At 34.4% G+C, this 23,027-nt stretch overlaps 1 protein-coding gene across 3 annotated transcripts in view; it reads left to right on the top strand.

Moving 5' to 3' along the window:
- The window catches only part of Jarid2 (Jumonji, AT rich interactive domain 2), a 557,336-nt gene that overhangs the window by 367,926 nt on the left and 166,383 nt on the right, over positions 1–23,027 (top strand). For all 3 annotated transcript variants that reach the window (XR_016549859.1, XM_090408748.1, XM_090408747.1), the window contains exon 14: positions 20,458–20,528. Coding sequence is in view for 2 of the 3 variants with exons in the window: in XM_090408748.1 (XP_090264874.1) it covers positions 20,458–20,528 (71 nt within the window). In the remaining variant the exon portion in view is untranslated. The remainder of the gene's footprint in view (positions 1–20,457; positions 20,529–23,027) is intronic.

Here is a 23,027-nt window from a genome sequence, read left to right as displayed (position 1 = left end):
ATGTGTTCCTAGGAAAATGTCTATTGAAATTGAAATTTTTAGGGTCTACAATAAAAAAAAAAAAAAAGATTTTAATTTTTCAAAGCTGCTGAATCTGTCACTAATTTCACTAATTATTTTGTCGCAGGCTTCTTTAGCATATTCTATCAGTAATTCATCTGTCATATTGTGTCTTTTAATTCTTTTTTTAGGTATTTCCTCGCAATCATCTGGAACTGACACAGGAATAAAATCGGTGATGCAATTCCATACGAGATTAATGGATGATTCAAATTTATTGAATGATTCTTTGATAGTGATATTGTTGTTTTTATTAGATTGCAATATGTTGTAAAGTACATTGACATGTTTTAAAATTGAATAAAAAAAAGGTAAAAAGAAGTTGAACTCAAAATCTTAAAACGATTTTTTGAATCCAACCGATTCCCATGTTTATTCTTTGTTTATGATTTTCTTAAAACATTCCAGAAGCTCTGTTTTATTCTCTTTTATACAATTCACTATCTTGGTATGAAAATTCCATCGTGTTTCACAAACTCTTGGTACTTGTGTTTGACTAATTTCATGAAGCAAGTCATTTCGTTTTGGAGAGGATGTGAAGAACACACCAATCCACTTAAAGTAGAAAAAAATGTTCTTATTCGCTGTTCTTATTTGATGAACAGACTTTTTTTTAAATTAAATTCAACTGATGTGCATAACAGTGAACATAATGGGCATTAGGGTAAACTTCTTTCATTAAACTTTGTACTCTATTTTGTGACCCGCTCATTACTGCTGCACCATCATAAGCCTGTGCGATCAATTTTTCGTTGAGACTAAAAGATTTCAGTTCTTCTTTTAACACATTTGTAAGTCCCATAGCAGTCCTATCAAGACATCAATAAATGCTAAAAACCTTTCAACTGGTTGAGAATCTTTTATGTAATGCAGAATAATTATGAACTGCGAACGACAAGATACATCGGTTGTCTTCTCTGCTTGCAAGGAAACAAAACTCGCCTTATCAATTTCACTTTTAATTTCTTCTATATACACTTTATACATGCAGTCCAAAATGTCATTTTGGTTGGTTTTTGAAGTATTTTTTGCTACTTTTGAATTTTCGAAATGATCGTTTAAAACACTATCTAATGTAGCGTGTAGGAAACCATATCTAAAAACACTCCTCGATTGTTTAAATCAATGGTTTCGTCATGTCCTCTTACCTGCAGTTTGTGTACACCACAAAATTTTATGTAGTCTATGATCCTCGATAAAGTATGTCTATTTTTGTCAACTAATAACTAATTCATTATGTTTCTTAATATTAAGACGATATCCAGTATCAATGGAAGATAATATGTTCATTTTACTGAACTTATACAAAAACACTAATTTTACTGGATTCGTGTTTTTGTATTTGGTTGGAAAGATGTTTTAGGTCTTTACAGTCACTGAGTGTCTACAACCATTTACCACCAAACAAAACACAATAAAAACAGAACAAAGATTTTTTTTCATCACTCACACTAAGCAATGATTTCTTGTTAAACCAGGTTACATAAAATGTTCTTGTTTTTTTTTTTACCATCTTGTTGAGTAATACACACATCTCTGGGTCGGTATGCGCCAATTTGTTTGATTTACAATTTTTCTTCTAGACTTAATAATGAGAAACGTTTTTCCAATAAACTGTCGATTTGGTTCATAGTTAAAATGTATTGGTTATGGATGTAATAAAAATTTAAACTTTAAAATAAATTATAACAAAAAACGACAACAATAATTAAACACACTAAAAACAATGAAACAGATCAACAACGAGAATAAATAATAAGACAATGAAAGAATCGTGCACTATTTACGTACAAACGCAGTGATTGGGCCAGACTAAATGGTCCCCAAAATAAGCGTTGTGCCCGGTAAACAAAGACAATTGCTAGTGCATGTGCTTCGCAATCAAAGAATCGCGCACTATGTATGTACGTGCCAACACAGTGACTGAGCCAAACTAAACTGGCCCCAAGATAAGCGTTGCACCCGGTAAACAAACACGATCACTAGTGTACGTGCCTCATACATGCCCTGTGTTCTACACGTATAAAATAGGGCTAACCGTGGCTGGCCTCAGAGACCATACTAATTTGCATTATACAATATTGCCATAAAATACTACAGTAATTTTTTTATTAAACAATAAAACATGTTGGAAATAGATCAAAAAATAATAATTACAAGAAACATATTTTTTTTAAATTACAATTATTGGGCTAGTTATACAAATATAGGTGGGGCCCGACCCCTATAGACGAGCTGCCTCGACCAACATAATAAAGCTTTGAGTAGATTGACCACTTTAATTGATAATAACTAGAAAAATAGAATACAAAAATACTCTTGTAAAGATCAAATTATAAGAGTCTGTGCTTCTGAAGAAGGTAGAAAATTCCTCACAAAACTCTTCAGAATTCCAAAGGTTTTTTGTATGAGAAATGACAAAAATTGAATAATTGCAATAAAAATTACTATATATATATATATATATATATATATATATATCACACCCAATTGTTTGCAGACTTCGCGCAGTTCCTAAAATCGAACACAATATACTGTATTAATGCTTCATTGTCCTCTTCATGGGGATAATAAAGCATTAGTGCTTCATGAAGAAGGCTCTTTTCTCCACGTAAACATTGCGTCAGATTCGCGTTAATAGCCTGTGTGTTCTTTCAAAATGCATACACCTTTGAGCCATTCAAAAAGATGTAAAGAGGGCGCAGCGTGTCAAATTCTTAGCTTTGTATTATTTTTAAACCGCTGAGAAGGCATGACTAGGTGAGCTTAAATTTTGAGCTCACTTAGCATCTAGCAGCTGTGATTGATTATTGTGTCAACCAATCCAATTGAATATTGTCACTGTCATGTGGCTTTATTACAAACAGCTGTTACACATGTTTTCTGGGATTGAAAATCTGAAAGTGGATGTTAGGAAAAATGCTAATTGTTTTTTCTTTTGCTTGTGCAGTATAGCATCTGTTTAGGTTGCAAAGTTTTTTAATGGTATATAGAGCCATTTTTATTCTAGTCTTTGGAAATAACAGACAGTAAAAAATATCTATTCCTGAATAAAAATGAATATTCTGTGTATTATAAGATGTTGATCTACAACAAAATAACCAGCATATATGAGATTGATAAGACAGAAGAACTGCTGATACTAAAAAAAAAAAAAAAACTAACGAATTTATGATTCCCGAAAGTGTGGATAATTCTGATAATGATCGGATTATGTATACTGAGTTTCAGTAAACAAAATAAAATTCTTGGAAAACGGAGCGAAATATACACAAACCAGAGAAATACACATAACGTGCAACAAATTTTACGAGATGATTTGCTTCTCCATCAAACCATATTTATTCCTGCAATACTCTCTCTCTCATAAGTTTTTTTTTTTTTTTTTTTAAATTATGCCATCATAAATTCACTTATTCATGTTTAGAATTTATAGGATCGTACTATTTGCTCTACCCAGCAACTTATAGGACACACATATCACAAATGATAATTATTAATTATTCTTTAACATTAATGAAAGTGTTTCTACTCGCACTTATTCCTTCCTATTCTCACGTCTTATAAATGATGGTTCACATAGTAAGTGGCATCTCCTACAAGCTCGCTAGCCTCCTCAAACATAAAATAAGAGTAACATTTAAACCAATAGAATCTATTTGTAAACTACTAAGTTCTCCAAAAGACAACCACCCTTGCTATAAATATGCTGGAGTTTATAATATTCCATGCTTGTGTGGCTCTAGTTACATCGGACAGACTTCGAAAAGCCTTGAAATCTGGCAAAAAAAAAAAAGAGCACATCGGCTAGGTCAAAAACAACAGAAAGGACATATCTGGCCTATCATCTCATTTCTCTACAACTAACCATGTCATCGAGTGGGACAAAAATTGTTCCCCTTACTTAGAGGAAGATTACCATTCAAGAATTTTCAAAGCAGCAGCCACAGTCGCCCGTTCTACTGTCAACCTTAACAGAAATCAAGGCCTAATACTGCCAGAGATATGGAAAAATCTTTAAAAACAAAAGAAATGAACTTTAATACAAACTACAGAACGTCCCTTAGCAACAGCTACTAATCTTGTACACGCGATACGTGTTTCACGCACGTTCAATACTATTTTATTTGTAATTATTCTAGTCAGTTTTTTACAGTTATTCTTGTTAGTTTTATAGTTACACATAATTGTGAGATTGTTTCAGCCTATATGTAAGTGCCCTGAAGACGTTAACAGTTAAAGTTTGGCGAAACTGGTTAAGTTAATAAAATTGATCAACACTTGATCTGTAAACCAAAATATTATTACTAATTCTCAGGATCAAGAAAATAAACCTTCATTATTTCAGATATTTTCATCTTCGAGTATTTCAAATATACCAACCAAATATAGCATTCTCCTGCATTATTGTTTTCTAATCAATCATAAAACAGATTGCTCCCCCACTCTACGCAGAAGTATTCAAAGTTATCCTGCAATTAATTGCATTGGACCAATTAAGATGAGTGCTGATGCACTATGCCCTCTCAAAACTTTCATACATCGATAAAATGCAATCCCATGGTCATGGGTGTCCGTGGGGAGGCACTTTCCCCAGGATCAATTAAAAAATTCCACAAATTATAATCTTAAAATTGATTGAGATATGTAATCTTACACCCTCTACCCTGGGTATGCTTTGTCTGTCTTAAAATTTTATTATGGGTTGGCCTGTTGCTGGGTAGCCATAGAACATGTGTTTTATTACTGCAATAAAACACGTGTTCCTATTTTTGGTTCATCTTTTTCATTTGTGAACAGTGACCGGTTAGTTTGCTCTCTGTCTAGTACATTACAGAGTGAAGTGTGAATTGTAAATTTATAGTGAAACAAATTTAAACAAAAAAATACATTTTTAAAAGGTAAGTGTATGTAATTTAATATTATTTTACTTGTTAGTTTTATGATTTTTTGCTTTTAAACTGAAATAATTTAATTTAGGATTAATTAATTAGTTGATTTTTAATAAAATATGCTAGTCAATTTTTTAATATATGAAATTGTGCTAAAAACTATTAATTCTGAATACTTTTTTTCCCCAAAAAAATTAAAGATCATTAATATCGATGCAAAATGAAAATAATGTATTTATAGTTTACATAGACAAATAATTACATAAAAAAAGCTAAAAGATGTTTATTGATGTAATTATTTATTATTATTATTATTATATTATCAGACCTCCAGGGAGTCCAAAGACTCATCGAGGGAGGGCATCTACTCTAAAACTTCTCGTTTCACTACTCCACCAACCTTCATTTTCCAACACCAACGCAGTCTACCGCTGATCACCACCACCACTAATAATTTCACAAACAATACAAACTCCCATGCCCACGCCGGAATTCAAACCCACAGCCTTTTGGCTAGAGAATGGGTATGCTAACCACTCGGCCAACCAGGCCGGCAATTAAATCGATTACATCAAAAATAATTACATCAATTAAATTTAATTAAATCGATAATTATAAAAATTTATTGATGTAATTATTTGTCTCCAAGCTTTCTCCCTTCCTGGAAAACATGACAGCACACCTAACTGAAATGATCACACGAACGCCACTGATATATATATATTAAAAGCAGGACATCTCAATGCTAGAGTTGGAAATAATCCAATCCCAATTTTACAGATATGGAGAAATTTGTATAAATAACAATGATCAAGAACTATTATACATTTGTCATTTTCAATAATTTCAAAATAACAAATACTTTTTTTTTCAGAAAAATAATATAAATAAATGTACTTGGAATGGTAGAGGAACAAGATCCATAATTGACTGTATCATTACTAATCGTAAGCTAGTTCCACATGTAAGAGATGTACATGTTTACAGAGGAAATGAAATCTTTTCTGTTCATTATTTGGTAGTTTTTAAAATGGAAATGCTAACAAAAATGGAGAAAATAAATAAGAAACAGAGCAGGTATATTGAAGTATATCTGTTACAAGAAATAGTAGAATGCTATGTCAATCTTGATTAATGGATTACCTAAAAGAAGCCAAAATTAATAGGATATAGAAGAAGAAGAAAACATTAATAAAGATTTAAAAGATAGTCTTTGAAGTACTTGAGAAGAAAAATATAAAAGAAAAACAATTAGAATACAGATCATTCCTTCAAAAACAAAGAAAACAGATCATCATCATAACACTAATTACGGGTATAGACCATATTGGTTTGTTCTGGTCTCATTATCCATACAAACATACAAACACAAAATAAATATAGCTAAAACCATATTAAAGAAAGTTCACTAAGGAGAAAAAGAAATAGCTCGAGAATGGTATGCAGAAGTCACTTCTAATAAATAGTATCAGTGAAACTTGTTATAGATCCAGGAATCAGCTTTTATGTTTGTATACGAATGCTAGAAGTATCAAAGGAAAATGGTTGCATTCGTTGAGTTCGTTTGCCCAAAAATTGTTGGAATAAGTGAGACATAGTTGAATGAGGATTACATCCTGAAAGGAATAGAGATGAAATGGTATGATGTTTTTCATGAAGATAGGGTAAAAAGGGAGGTGGAGTGCTATTGCTGATAGAAAAATTACTGTGTCCATACAGGGGTGGGGAATAGTGGCAATGGTTTTTGAGGTAATATGGTGTGAGACAGAGATGAATAGAATAAAATATTTGGTCAGATGATGCTACAGATATAGTAATGTGGAGGGTAGTGATCATGAAATGGATAAGCAAATTAAGCAAGTAAATAGAAAAAGAAGTAAATAGAAAAGTCACTGTCTACATTTTGAAGTAAAGAAAATGAATTTCTTCAGTTTTTAACAAATACCTCAGGCAGTATGTAAGATAGGGTGTGCAAGGATAGGAGTTTTGGGATTTCATCATCTCATCAGAGGATGTTGATATACTGTATTTTTTCACGTATAAGACACTCCCTATATACAAGACGAATCCTACTTTTTCGAACCCAAAATTAAGAAATCAATATTTTACACACAAAACAGAACACATTTGATATTTTTTAAAATATTCAAGTATGTTTAGTAATTAGGTAATATTTTTAAGATACATACTAAGAAATTATGCATCACTCAGTTCTGGGCATATCATTTCTTCATCACTATTAGTTCCAGACATATCACTTTCTTCAACCTCTACTGAATCGCTGCTGTCTTCTGAGTCACTGTCTATATACGAGGGTGGTCTTAAAAGTTCTTGGCCATAGATGGCAACACTATCAGCAAGATTTTTTTTTTCTTAAGTTGGTACATCTGTCATAAGCATCCATGTGAAATTGCAAGTCATTTTATCAAATGGTTTGTTTTATACAGCAAAAGTGTTGTCTGTATCCCTTGAAATGGATAAAATTGAGTATTGTGCTGTTATAAAATTCTTTGTAAAAGAAGGTTTAACGCCAAAAGAAATTCATTTGAAGTTCATAAAAGTTTATGGGCACTCTTCTCCTTCGTTTTCGACAATTAAGAAATGTGCTGCCAAGTTTAAATGTGGCCATACCAGCTTGAAGATGATCCATGTGAAGGACATCCAAAAAGTGTAACAACACCAGAAATCATTTATCAAGTGCATGTATGGTATTGAATGACTGGTGAGTGAAATTGCTGAGACTATAGGCATTTCAAAAGAACATGTAGGATATATTTTGCATGAAGAATCGCAAATGAAAAAGCTTTTTGCAAGCTGGGTTCTACACTTGCTCACTGCAGATCAAAAACGTACTCGCATGAAAATCTCTGAACAGTGCTTGGAGCATTTTAACAAGAATAAAACTGATTTTGTGCGTCGATTTATAACTGTGGATCCGATTTGGATTCACCATTACACACCAGAATCCAAACAGCCAAAACAGTGGATAGAAGCCGGTTGTTCAACACCAAAGAAGACAAAGTCAGTTCCATCAGCAGGAAAGGTCATGGCAGGTGTTTTGGGATGCTAAAGGCATTTTGTTTATTGATTATCTTGAAAAGGGTAAAACAATAACTGGGGAATATTATTCCATCTTTTAACGACTAGATGAAAAAATTCGTGAGAAAAGACCCAGTTTGCAGAAGAAAAAACAATCATCTTTCATCGGGACAGTGCACCTGCTCATAAAGGTGTTTTGGCAATTAAAAATTTAAGGAATCTGCACTATGAATTGTTGGAACATCCACCCTATTCTGCAGATTTGGCTCCCTCTGCCTATTGTCTCTTCCCAAAACTAAAATTCTTCCTCGCTGGTCAGTGGTTTTTTTTTTTTTTTTTTTAATCAAGAGGTGATCTCAGCTGTAGAGGGGTATTTTGCAGATCTTACTGAGGACCACTACAGGGACGGGATAATGGCACTGGAGCATTATTGCTGGAATAAATGTATTATTCTTAAGAGAGATTATGTTGAAAAATAAAAATAATTTTGAAATTATAAATTCGTTTTTCATTGTTAGGCCGAGAACTTTTCAGACCACCATCGTATATGAGATCATCCTCAGTTCCATTCATGGCATTGCTTATTCTACATTTTTTGGAGAACTTCACAACAACCTCTTGCTTGTCTCCATTCCATGAATTTAGGAGCCATTTGCCTCAGTAATGGTTGGTTTTTTCACTCTTCCTGTTGGTGTCAAGTTATTACCTGCTTTTTGCATCCATTTATTCCATTCTTCTTTCATCAGAGCTTTGAAGGGCTTGTTGATAGAAATATCTAGTGACTGTAGCTGACCTGTAAGTCCACCAGGAATAACTGCTAGCTATGTTCGCAAATCCGCTGTAACCCTTTTTGTCTTTTCTATTAAATGTGCTCAGAACTGATCAAACACGAGCAGAGCTGGCCTCTTTGAGCGCCCTCCAGGTCTTCTGAACCAAATCTTTGCAAACCCAATAGTCATGAATGATCTCCTCATCCATCTGTTCTCATGAACATGGACAAGAATGGCAGGTGGTATGCTCTCTTTAGGATAGGTTTTCCTCTTAAAAATGAGAATAGGAGGCAGTTTGTACCATCTGCACAGCAATATAGTGTGTCTTTTCATGACCACTTGTTTTGATTGCCACTGTTTTGACCCCTTTCATATCAACAGTTCTGTGGAATGCACATCAAAATTGAGAGCACCTCATCGATGTTTGCAATCTGACTCGGTTCAAAAGCATTTATTTTTCCAAAAGTTTTATGACAAAGGAGTAAAACTGTTGGATTTTATTTTCATAAGCTGGTGGCATTGTCTGGGCTAACTTAGTTCGTGTGTTCTCATGGCCAACCCTTCTCTCCTAATGAAGTTGAAGCACCATTTTGCTTTTCCTGTGAAATCAACAATAGTCATTTCTGCGCCTGAACGTAGTTCAAGTGCAAAGGTAGTGCAACACCAGGGCAACTTGTTGTAAAGGTGGGTAAAGCTCTGATCACTATTCTTAGTATTTCCCATAATGTAAAACACATCTCACTAAGAGATGTATACTGTTATACATTATGGGGGGGGTTCACTACCCAGACCGGTTTCAACCTTTTTTGAGGTCTCCTCAGTGAGTAGCTAGACCCTGAAATACCAAGGTTTTTAGTAATACAGAGCCTTATCAACTTTATCTATACAAATTTTTTTTTTTTTAAATAACGAAACCTGTGGTGCGTTCATAATTAGAAGAAACACACGTATAAACCACAGTGAAAATTATTTAATTGTAAATATTTCATCCTAAGTATCTTAGGACATCATCAGTACAGTATTTAAACAAAAATTAGGAATAACATAGTTAGGGCGCATGATTACAATAGAATCTCATGAAGACGTGCATAATGTGCTAAAGTAGTACAAAAAAAAAAAAACATTAATTATTTAACACAGTTTTGTATGATAATTTCCCATACTTTAGGAATAGTAAGAACGTCGTTGCGGTTTAGGTTGGTCTGTGTAGTAGGGCTTCAGAACTTTCTTTGTATAAACGTTTATGTTTAAATAAAGATCTATGTAAAAGTTTAGCCTTTTCCCAATGGATCCTATGGTTTGGATTTTCAATTCCGTGTTGAGAGAGGCCAGATTTCTGCGGTTTAAGAAGACGAATGTGGTCTTGATGTTCCGAGATGCGTTTCTGAACAGACCTACCTGTCTGTCCAAAGTAAGATAATTTGCATGAGCATGGAATCTCATAAACACCAGGTAACATCAAGGGCGAGAATTTGTCCTTAGGAGAAGGTAATAAGTTGTAAATTTGGTTGATAGGTTTGTAAGTAGTGGCAAAATTATATTTCTTCATAATTTTAGAAAGACGTTCTGAGATGCCTTTAACGTAAGGTATGGGAATCCTATGCACTTCTTCCTGTCTGGTTTGATGTATGCAGAAGTGACTGATGATTTTTTGAGTTGTTTTGGGATTATATCCATTTAGGATGGCTGTATTTTTGACAACTTCTAATTCCTGGTTTAAAGATTCTTCAGAGGAGCAGAATTTGTGTGCTCTGGAAACTAGTGATTTAATAATGCCAGATTTCTGAGATGGATGATGAGCAGAAGAATTGTGAATGTAGCGACCTGAGAATGTAGGCTTGCGAAAGACGGAAGTGGCAATGGAAAACCGTCTTCTTTTCTTTTGATGTGTAAATCCAAAAAAGAGATTCCCTGTGGAGATTCTTTTTCTAATGTAAAGTTGATGCGATGATGAAGAAGGTTAATTTTATTCATCATCACATCAACTTTACGTTAGAAAAAGAATCTCCACAGGGTATCTCTTTTTTGGATTTACACATCAAAAGAAAAGAAGACGGTTCCATCGCCACTTCCGTCTTTCGCAAGCCTACATTCTCAGGTCGCTACATTCACAATTCTTCTGCTCATCATCCATCTCAGAAATCTGGCATTATTAAATCACTAGTTTCCAGAGCACACAAATTCTGCTCCTCTGAAGAATCTTTAAACCAGGAATTAGAAGTTGTCAAAAATACAGCCATCCTAAATGGATATAATCCCAAAACAACTCAAAAAATCATCAGTCACTTCTGCATACATCAAACCAGACAGGAAGAAGTGCATAGGATTCCCATACCTTACGTTAAAGGCATCTCAGAACGTCTTTCTAAAATTATGAAGAAATATAATTTTGCCACTACTTACAAACCTATCAACCAAATTTACAACTTATTACCTTCTCCTAAGGACAAATTCTCACCCTTGATGTTATCTGGTGTTTATGCGATTCCATGCTCATGCAAATGATCTTACTTTGGACAGACAGGTAGGTCTGTTCAGAAACGCATCTCGGAACATCAAGACCACATTCGTCTTCTTAAACCGCAGAAATCTGGCCTCTCTCAACACGGAATTGAAAATCCAAACCATAGGATCCATTGGGAAAAGGCTAAACTTTTACATAGATCTTTATTTAAACATGAACGTTTATATAAAGAAAGTTCTGAAGCCCTACTACACAGACCAAACCTAAACCGCAACGACGTTCTTACTATTCCTAAAGTATGGGAAATTATCATACAAAACTGTGTTAAATAATTAACGTTTTTTTTTTTTTTGTACTACTTTAGCGCGTTCTTCATGAGATTCTATTGTAATCATGCGCCCTAACTGTATGTTATTCCTAATTTTTGTTTAAATACTGTACTGATGATGTCCTAAGATACTTAGGATGAAATATTTACAATTAAATAATTTTCACTGTGGTTTATACGTGTGTTTCTTCTAATTATTTATCTATACAAGTTGCTACAAGGTGCTTTTATTTTGAATAAGAAACTCTGGATGAGATAAAGATGTGAAAAGTTTTTTTGCTTACTTGGGAGAAGGAGTAAAAAAACCAAGTTTATAAAATTACTTGGTATCCTTAATATCCCCAAGGTAAAAAAACATTTCACATCTTTATCTCATCCAGAGTTTCTTATTCAAAGTAAAAGCACCTTGTAGCAACTTGTATAGATAAAGTTGAAAGTTGATAAGGCTCTGTATTACTAAAAACCTTGTTATTTCAGGGTCTAGCTACTCACTGAGGAGACCTCAAAAAAGGTTGAAACCGGTTTGGGTAGTGACCCCCACCCATAATGTATAACAGTATACATCTCTTAGTGAGATGTGTTTTACATTAGGAAATACTAAGAGTAGTGATCAGAGCTTTACCCACCTTTACATCGAGTTTCCCTAGTGTTGAACTATCTTTAGATTTGAACTACATTCAGGTGCAAGCTTAACTGTTTTGCTTACTTGGGAGAAAGAGTAAAAAAACCAAGTTTATAAAATTACTTGGTATCCTTAATATATATATATTATCCCCAAGGTAGAAAACTTTTCACATCTTTATCTCATTAGTCATTTCTCTTGCAAACTTTTTTGCCTCATATTGAATAAGCTTGGTTGGCACACATATCCCACTCTGGCACTGCTTCATAATCCAAGTCTTAAGCCTCTGTTCCACGTTTGGCCATTTTGCTGGTTTTCCTTTTAAGGTCCTCTTCTTTTTTGGCATCTTGAGTAGTGAGTTGTTCTTTCTGTTTTCTGCACTGTCTAATCATACACCCAGTGGAAGGAGGTTCAAACTGTCTCTCTGAAGCTTTATTTCCATGTCCTTTTGCATAATTGATGACTTTTAATTTGAATTTTGAAGAATATGACAATCATTTTTTATTTTCGGATATTTTTATAGGCTACTGCTCAAAATATTGTTAATGCTTTCAGAGTTCTGGTTGGTTGGTTTATTCAGAATCAGCTGTTAATGACGTCAGTCGACAGAGTTAATGGCTAGTGATTGGCAGAAGCCTGTTTGCAAAGACAAGGTACCAGCAGTTTTGCCACGGCAACTGCAGGTCTCTCAAACAGTTACCCCCGTGTATAAGACAGCCCCCAATTTTTGGTCTAAAAATTTTAGAAAAAGTATCGTCTTATACATGGGAAAATATGGTAAATGAAGTGTCAAATCTTCCTCCAGTTTGTGAGAGTGACAATGAAGTGATTAGCTGGGTAGTTGCCACCCATATGAGGACAGTATGAGGAAAGAGTACATATGGAACTACAAAACTGGTGATTATGAAAAGTTTAGAAGACAGCTTGCAGCTGTAGCATGGAATAAAGAGTTGGATGAAAAGAGATCAATGCTGCTTGGGTGCTATTTAAGAACTATCTAGTAGAAGCAATGTCTAAATGCAATGCAAGAGTCGGAAGGTTAAGTAAGGTAGGTGTGAAATGGATGAATAACAAGCTTAAGCTACATGCTTAATACAAGGAAAAATGAATTATGGAGGCAGCATAAGAGGAGCAGTAATAATCACTTTCATGAGAAGTACAAAGAACATGCAAGGAGAGCGACCCAGTTGGCTAATGGTAGCAGAAGTGCAGTTTGAACAGCAGTTAGCTAATGAAGCCAAAAAAAAAAACCCTAGTTAGTTCTTTTAATATTGTAGCCAACAAAAAGAAGAGTGATTACGATAGGATGACACTGATTGAAGAAAATGGTATAAAGACACTGCTGCAAAGGCTGTAGTTGAGATATTTAATGAGCAGTTCATAAAGGTCTTTCATCCCTGTGAATGTAACATCATGGAGCGTTTGAAAGTAGTGGATGAGGATAAGAAGAGACTGACTGGGAGTGAGCAAGAAGTATGTAATGGCTTGATGATATATCACCACAAATTTTGTAGGAATGTGCAAGGAAGTTGACATCTGTCTTGGCATATTTGTTTAATATGAGTCTTGCATTAGATCAAGTTCCAAAGGAGTGAAAGGAAGGGAAGATTGTAATAAGGGAAGTGACAGAACTTGAGCATCTAATTATATGCCAATCGTTATGTCAGATGTTCTGGTTAAAGTGTTGGAGAGGCTGGTGAGAACCAAGATCCACAATTTGGTTGATAACAGTGGGATTATCTTTGATGGACAGCACAGATTTGCTAAAAGAAGGTCATGTTTTAGTAATAATCTACTTATTTATTTCAATAAGGTGCCAGCTACATTGGATGAGGGAGATGGAAATATTGTGGTTTACTTAGATTTTGCAAAGGCTTTTGATAAATTACCAAGTGATAAGTTAATAATCAAACTAGAGCAGATTGGGTTGCATATTAGACTAGTGCATTGGATTGGCTATCTGATAGTTATCAGCAAGTTATGTATGGAAGAACAATATCCAGGAAAATTCATTAGTGGTGCGCTGCAGGAGTCTGTTTTAGGACAATTGCTGTTTAACCTATATGTTACTAATATATTGGGGAGTATTTGAATGGGAATATTCAGTTGTTTGCATGTGATGCAAATTTGGAAAGAAAGAACTATGAGTGGTAATGCAGACATGGCCTTACAAACTTGAATCGACTGAGTTGAATTGGCACGGGAGTGGAGATACCAGTTCAGTATTGTGAAATGGAAGGTTTTTAAAATTTGGAAAACAAAAATAGAATGTAGAATTTATGCTCAGTGAGGATATATTGTTAGAGGTGGAGGAAATCAGAGATCTTGGGGTGATGGTGGATAGGGATCTAAAATTTAAAGGACATGTTGCCAAAATTGTGAGGACAACACAACGAATTCTGGCAATGATGCAGAGGACACTGACTTTTAGAGGTAAGGAGATTCTGCTTCCATTTTATAAGGCTTGTTTATGCCACATGCTGTGCACATGTTTGGTTACTTGGTTTTAAAAAGGATGAAGAGATGTTGCAAAGGAGTCAGAGGTGATTGACCAAAATAGTTTCTGATTTCTGGAATGTTAAGTATGAAGAAAGGTTGAGAAGATGCAATATGCAGAGTCTAGTGGATAGAAGGAGTAATAGAAATGTACAAGTTTGTAAGGGGTTGTTATCAAATTAACATTGAAGATGTTTTTCATAAAATGGTGGAAGAACAAGGGATCATCCCTGGAAGCCGTATAAGGAGAGTGTGAGTAAGGGAATGAGAAGCTGGTTTTTTGCATGTAGAGTTGTGAATGATCGTAATGCATTGCCTGAGAGTGCAGAGAATTTGAATGTATTTAAGGCACAGTATGATGAGCTATGTGTATGACAAAGGTACCTCCTATGATGAATCTTTGACTCCTAGGAGGTCTTGGGATAATGATAATAATAATCATAAATAAAAGAAGATATACATGGAAGACAACTCATATCCTACAAAATATTAAGGAAATTAAATAATAAAGAAAGTGATATAGCACAAATTAATATAATACAAGAGAAACAATGGATAATACATTATAAGAATTTATGGTATGACCCAAATTTATTAATAGAAAATAACAGTGAAGAAATTAGTACAGGTACCATTAGAATGGAAGAACTAAATGAAGCAATAAAGATATCAAAAACTAGAGAATGATATGTATTACCTTGATGGACCCATGTTTCACTCAGGATTTCTCTATGAGTGCAGGTCACAAAGATGCCTCCAACGATCTCAATCTTGAGCCTCTCTTTTCCATGTTATACCCATAGATTTCACTAGTGGATCTTCCCATCTTGTAGGTGGTCTTCCTGGTTTTCTCTTTATTCTTGGTTGTCAGTTGAGTATTCTATATGTCCATCTGTTATCCCTGAGTCTGGCTATGTGACCTGCCCATCTCATCTTGCTTTCATATACTGCAGTTACCACATCTTTTGTGCCTGATCTCTTTCTTAGTTCCGTGTTTCTAACATGTTCCATTCTGCTGATGTTACAAATCCTGCGTTCTATTGCATGCTGAGTTATTCTGAGAGTCTCTTCTTCTTTTCTTGTCGTGTTCCATATTTCTGATCCATATGTGAGTGATGGTAGAATATCACTATTAAATAGTTTTGCCTTCGGAGAGATGTCAAGATTTGGATCAGTAAGTGTTTCTTTTAGTCTGTTGAATGATAGCCATGCAGCTTTCTTTCTTTTTGCTAATTCTTCAGATAAATCATTATTCATTTTTATTGTGTGTCCTAAGTACTTGTATGAGTCAACTTGTTCTATAGGGATGTTATCAATACATAGGTGACTGTCACTTGTGTAGATGTTTTTGATCCATTTTGTTTTTTCTAGATCCATTTCTAACCCTATCTTACTGCTGTTTGTGTATACTTTTTCACCCATTTCTTCTAGGTCTTTTGGGTTGTGGGATATCAGTACTAGATCATCGGCAAAAGAATTTGTAGCTTTTCACCATCTATGCTTATTCCTCCATTTAGGTCTATTTTTTTCAGAATGTATTCTAAAGTGCTGGTAAATAGATTTGGGAAGATCGCATCGCCTTGGCAGACCCCCTCTCTTTATGTCTATATTTATAGGTTGATTAAATAGGGTTCAATCAAGGGTTGATCAAGTAGCTGTGGTCTGATTTTTGTTAATTTCTTTTATCATGTGGATATAAGTAGGATCCACATTTATTTCCAGTAAGGCACTGATGACTGCATTGTGTTCTATGGTATCAAATGCTTTTTTAAAATCAATAAAGAGGAAACATAGAGGGATTCGGTATTCTCTGCATTTTTCTGTTAGTTGTGAAATGACCTGGATATGATCTATTGTGGAGAAGCCTCTTCTGAATCCTGCCTGCTCTTTGCTGGAGTTGTCTTCTAGAGTGTTTTGGATTCTGTTCAGTATTACTCTGTTCATGATCTTATATATGTGAGAGAGTAGACAGATTGGACGATAATTTTTTATGTCTTCCTTGTTCCCTTTTTTGAATAGAAGTATGGTTTTTGAGGTTTTCCATTCCTCTGGAATCTTTCTTTCTTTGAAGTACAACGTGAATCTGCCAGCCAAGGCTTTGAAAATAATCGGTCTACCTTGTTGGATTTCTTCAGCCTTAACATGATCAAGTCCTGAGACTTTTCCTTGACTCATTTTCTTAAGGGCATGTTCTATTTCTTCTGGAAGTACATCTGGTATATTGCTTGGTTTTGGAATGAAAGGTTCTGAAACTTGGCACTTATTTGCATAGAGATCATTATAAAAATTCTGCATAATTTCTTCTATCCTTTTTCTATTAGTATGTTTTTCTCCATTTTGATCCTGTAAAACAGATGGAATTGACTGTTTAAAATTTAAGTCTTTCTCTATTTTTTTCAAGCTGGTTTTTGCCTGCACTGCTTCTCTTAATTTTTATATCCTGAAAGCTTTGTAGTCTTCTGGAATTCTTTTCCTTAGTAATTTACAGATAATTTTGTACTCTAGAAAATTTTCTTCAGATTTTTCAGTTCTTTTCTCTTTTTCAGTAGTTCTAGAGTTTGAGGTGAGAGTCATTTTTTGTTTCACAGGAATTTCTTTTTTCTTGCACTCATTGAATTTATTAATGAAGTCAACGTAGTCATCATTTATGTAACAGTTTTTAATAGTCCATTCAGTCTCTTCTATGTACTTCCTGAACTTGTGTCTATTTGTTTGGGTTGTCTTTTATGGTTCGATGTTGTCCTGATATGTTGTTCTTTTTTGTGGTCTATTCTTATAATGGCTCTGAGGAGTCTGTGGTCAGAATCTATGTTGAAGTATGGTTCGCCTATTGTACCAACATTTTGTACCAGTCTTTTACAGTCTGTTAAAATGTAGTCAATTTCATTTTTTGTGTCTCCATTCGGTGATTGCCAAGTCATCTTCTTCCTAGGCGTTTGTTGAAAAAAGTGTTAATGATAAAGAGTTGTTCAGCTGCAGAAAATTCACCTAATCTCTCTCCTCTTCTATTTCTTTCTCCTAGGCCATGTGGTCCTATAAACTTTTCATCCTCTTTTCCACATCCTATTTTGGCATTAAAGTCACCACCAACGAATGTGTATGTTGACTTATAATTTAATGCCTGTTCAAGATTCATGTAAAAATTTTCTATTTCTTGATTATCAGCTACAGATATTGGAGCATAGCAGGATATTAATTTTATTGTTATATTATTCTCTATTCAAATTACGAGTACACCTATTCTTTCAAATATGATGTTACAAGAAAGGATCAACTTGGTGAGCTTAGATTTAACAATGAAACCCACTCTGCTTTGTTTGCCATTGTTTGAGGATGCTCCGAGGAGTATCTGTGAGCCATTGTACCATCTTGCTGTCAGTTCTTTCAATCTTTTTGTTTCATTCACTAGCAGGATATCCAAGTTGATATTAGTTAGTTCTTTGATTAATAAATCTATTCTGTAGTCTCTTGCCAAAGTTCGAGTATTGAGGGTACCAATTGTCATTTTCATGGTTATAAGAAGTCGCCTGTTTTCATCTGCAAGATTCTTAGCACCCTCTAGCCACACTCAGTGCCTTACCGCTGCTGTAGAAAGGTGAGTGTGGGCTGCGCAGGACTCGGGGCCGTTTCTGTTGTTGTAGTGGCATCTTTGCTGTGGCCGCATATACACTTCTCCTGACCAGGGTTCTGAAGTGTTTGCCAGAGCTCTGTTAGTGATGTTGGGTCCAGGTTCAATAGTGGTTAGGATTCCCAACCAATAATAAGAATGATATAAAAGACATAAATACAGAGCTTTTGAAGTATGGTGGTCAGGGCTGTACTTATGTACAGGTGCATGAGGCTCTAGCTGGGAGCCGCAAAAAATTTAAGGGTCCCAAATAATGAGGAAGGGGCCCTAGAGCACTCTAGTGCCTCGGGGTCCGCCCACCTCGAGAAAAGTCTAAGTACAGCCCTCATGGTAGTGAATATTTACATCAAAGATTCTTTAAGTTACTAAATAATTGTTGGAAAAAATGTCAAGTTCCATCAGATGTTCAATAGATAAGGTTTTATCTTTGTTTAAGATAGGAGCTATAGATGACTGGAAATCTCAGAGAATAAGTGTATTAAATACAGGTTTAAAAACATTCAGTAAAATTTTGAAGAAAAGAGTTGGAACTATTGCAAATTTCTACTCTCAGAAAAACAAATTGGTTTCAGATATGAAAAATCATTTAGAAATAATATCTATGTTTTAAAACAAATTATTGAAAAAAGGATGAAAAATTAATTGGAGCTGCATTTATCCTTTATATATTATGAGAATACTTTGGATAATCTCTCAGGAACATGAAAGAACGCTTCTGAATAAGGACACAATATCTAGGCTAACAAGGAGATCACTTGGACAAAGATTTTCCTGCAGATATTTTCAGCCTGTTTGACTTTATCATTCATTCTGGCTTCTTTATATGCTAAAACAAACTTTACCAACAAATTGAGAACACATTAATTGGTGGTCCTCTTTTTCCCACACTAGCTAACTACTTCATGGAAAGATTTGAACAACAGACACTGAATGGCATCCTCCTTAAGCTGTCCTTATGGTACAGATCATATTGATGATGTTTTTGCTGCTTTCACATGGGTCCCATACAGATTTACAAGAGGTCATCAATAAGATGAACACTTTTCACCATTGTATCCAATTCACTCTTTAGTTAGAAGAGAACAGTCAGATTGCTGTTTTAGATTTCATATTTGTCAACCAAAGCCTTTTCTCAGTATTCAGAAAGAAAACACATATTGGACTTTATATTCATCATCTTTCACACCACCGTAATTTTCAAAAATTTGGCATCATTAAGAATTCATATACTGAGCACACTCTCACTCTCTTTGCTCCATTGAATTGCTGCTCTCCCAAGAATTAGATCACATCAAGTCCATCTTCCTTACTAATGGCTTTACCAAATCATATCTCAGCATGATAATTAATAATTATAGAGTTTCCTTGTCATCTCCCTATCATCGTAGTAGTGATACTGAGGTGGTCTGTCATATCATCATTCTCTATCTTTAAAGTGTCTCAGAAGGTTATACCTTCTGAACTTGCATAGATCTGTTGGCCTTCGAGCGTCCTTCTGTTCTATCAAGAAGATATCTACTTTTCTAGGCTCAGCCAAATATAAACTTCTTCCTTTAGCCTACCTTGGAGTATATCAAATTTGTTGCTAGTATTTTGGCCTAACATGTATATCTGCAGTTATACATCATAATGAACATTTAGATTACGATAAGTTCCATGAGCCAGGGCAGTTGGAACTTGTGTAGCATGCTGTCAACTCCAGGAATTGAATCCTTTGAAAAAAATTAAGTTTCTCCATAAAAAATGATACCTTGCTACATCAGCTGAATCTAAATAGAAACAATGTACGTAAATTATCCCTCTTATGGGAAATAGTTCGTCACAAATTCCTGAATTAACTTTATTTGTTTTTTTATAAAATCTTGTTAAAATTATTTTTGCTAGAACTTGAATATAATTAGACCATGATGCTCTACATCATGTAATTGCAGTTTGCATGTTTAATTGTTGAATATACTGGTTTCTGTTATTGTTGTTTAATTTGAAAGTCATACTGAAAATACTAATAAAAAATATATATGTAAATTAATCCATTTTTTGTTATTTATTAATTGTCATGCCTTATGTTCCTATATGTCAAGTTATATTAGATATCATGTTACTGTAAATTTTACATGGATTATCATTTTTATAATCGTATTTTATAATTTTTTCATAGGCATCCATGGAATCTTAAAATACTCACAAATAATCCTGGTTCAATACTGAGGTGCATGGGACCAGTGTCAGGTATTATTTTTATTCACATGAATTAGAATTAAGGTAGAATAATTTGTTGTGTACCTAAATTAAAAAATCTGTAAACCTTGTCTGTGTATGCAACAGACGTTCAAACATATCTTAAGTTTTGTAGTTGTTAAATGCTAATTGTAAATCAGTGTTTCTTTCTCAAACTAATTTGGGATTAAATATATATTGATGAAATCATAAATGTTAATATAATTTGATTTGTGTAGCGGTTAGGTGTTTAACTGCAAATCAACATTTCCCAAAATAATTTGGCCATTAAATATATTTAATAAGTCACTGTGTAGTTTGTATAAGAGGAATGGTATATAAAGTCTTTAGATGTTTAGAGTGAATTTGATGAATGAAAATACATATGTAGCTGGTAGATTGCACTTGAACAGATTTGGAATTAGGGATCTAGAAAAAGTTTTATTTCACTGAACAAATGAATGTGCAAAATTATGGAAATTAAAACAATTGGAAGAAAGTAATTAAGCATATGTGGATACTCACTCCCTTAAGATAAATAAGTCTGAAATTTAGAAAGATCATTGAATGCTGAATGCAGTTTCTCAGATCTCAGATCTGAATGATCGTTTACCCTTTCTTATATCTTACTCATATCTTAATCATTTACCCTAGCTTGACCTCTCGTGGAAAAAAAAAACTTGAAATCAAAAAAAAAATATTTCTAAACAAAATATATACAAAATTAACGATTAATTGACAAATTAAAATAAAATTTTCATACATATCAGTATAATAATATAATAACCTAAAATTTTTATGTTTCTCATTAAACAATTTCTAAAGACCTCTCATATTAAGGTTTTCTTCTGTTTGGGATTGTTCTGGATGCTATATGGGTTGAAGATGGGTCCTCCACATTCTTGGAATTAATCCCTCATTCTTGTTTAGATTTGGATGATGTTTCAGCATTTTACAGGCTTCTTTCAACTTTCTTTCAAACCAGGTTTTGGTGTGGTGTAGAGACTTGCTGCCTATCCAATTATTCTATAACAGATTTGAAGTATGTTGTCTGACACGCCTGTTTTGCCATAGTGGAAGAATTTAATGTGGTGTTTATGTTCATCTTTCCTTACTGGGATGGTGTGTTCTGTTTCCCCTATGTAAGGTAGGGTGCAGTTGCACTGAATTTTGTAAACTCCTGGGTGGGCAAGGTATGGAAGAGGATCTTTGGATGAGCTGAATAAATTTCTTAATTCAGCAGGAGGTTTGAAGGTTGTCTTAATATTGTATTTACCGTATTTGCCGGCGTGTAAGATGCACTTTTTTCTTTGAAAATAGGTCTGAAAAATAGGGTGCATCTTATATGCTGATATTCAGTTTTTTATTACTTTCATTTCTGGAAATTTTCTGTGTTCCGAGTTACACGATTTCTTTCTTGCTTCCTTGCGGTGTGTGAGAGCATTCCAGTTACGTAGAGTTCAGTAGATGCAGAGAGACATTTCGGGCTACCCTCAATTGAGAAAATGATGAGAACCTGACGGAATCAGGAAGAGGATCTAAAAAAAGCAACTCACAATAAACATAATCTACGAAGTGGAACTGCAAAATGGTCAGAACTTGAGACAGAACTGAATACTTGGATTTTAGACCACAGAAAAGTGAGGCTTTCAGTGTCTACAAATTGAATTTTATCAATTTGTCATTAACGCAAGGAAACGAGAAGATTTTGAACTTGCGCAAATAAGAAACATGGACAAGGTTCCGCTGACTTTTGATGTGCCCTCGAACAAAACTGTAGATTCCAAGCACAAAAAGTGTTACTGTTAAAACTTCTGCGCACAAAAAAACTCACTACACGGTTGTTTTATCCTGCTGTGGTGATGGAATAAAATTGCCGCCACTATTGACTTTGAAAAGGAAGACGCCACCCAAAGAAAAAACTGCTTAAAGGAGTGTTTGTATATGTTCACGCAAAAGGCTGGATGGATGGAGGAGGAATAAAGTTATTGATAGATAAAATTTGGTCTAGGCACCCTGTAGGACTGTTGAAGAAGCCTGCCCTGTTAGTACGGGATCAGTGTCGTTCTCACAGAACATAAAATGTTAAAAACTCAAGTTAGCTCTAATTCCAGGAGGTCTAACTAGTCAGCTTCAACCTTTAGATGTCTGTATTAATAAACCATTTAAGGGATTTATGAAGGGGAAGTAGAACAGCTGGATGCAGTCTTCAGATTTTGAGGTCAAGCCATCAAGAAGAAGGAAGAGGCTTAGCATTTCGCAAGTTTGTGAGTGGGTCAAAGCTTCATGGAATGCTGTGAAAACTGAGACAGTGACTAAATCATTTAAGAAGTGTGGCATTAGTAATGCACTGGATAGTACAGAGGACAATTTGTTGTATGAGGACTCAGATTCTGATTTAGAAGAGGTTTCAAGTGTCTCTTCATTTAGCTCTGGAAATGAATTTCTGGGTTTTGACGAAGAAGATTAAAAGATGGGACTCTTTCCTAGTTAGATTAGGTATTTGTTGAA

Source organism: Typopeltis vanoorti, chromosome 18 (assembly GCF_054136105.1).
Source record: "Typopeltis vanoorti isolate ZY-2024b chromosome 18, IOZ_Tvanoo_1.0, whole genome shotgun sequence".
NCBI lineage: Eukaryota > Metazoa > Arthropoda > Arachnida > Uropygi > Thelyphonidae > Typopeltis > Typopeltis vanoorti.
Note: the sequence above shows the minus strand (reverse complement) of the source record. Positions and strands in the feature narration are given on the sequence as shown.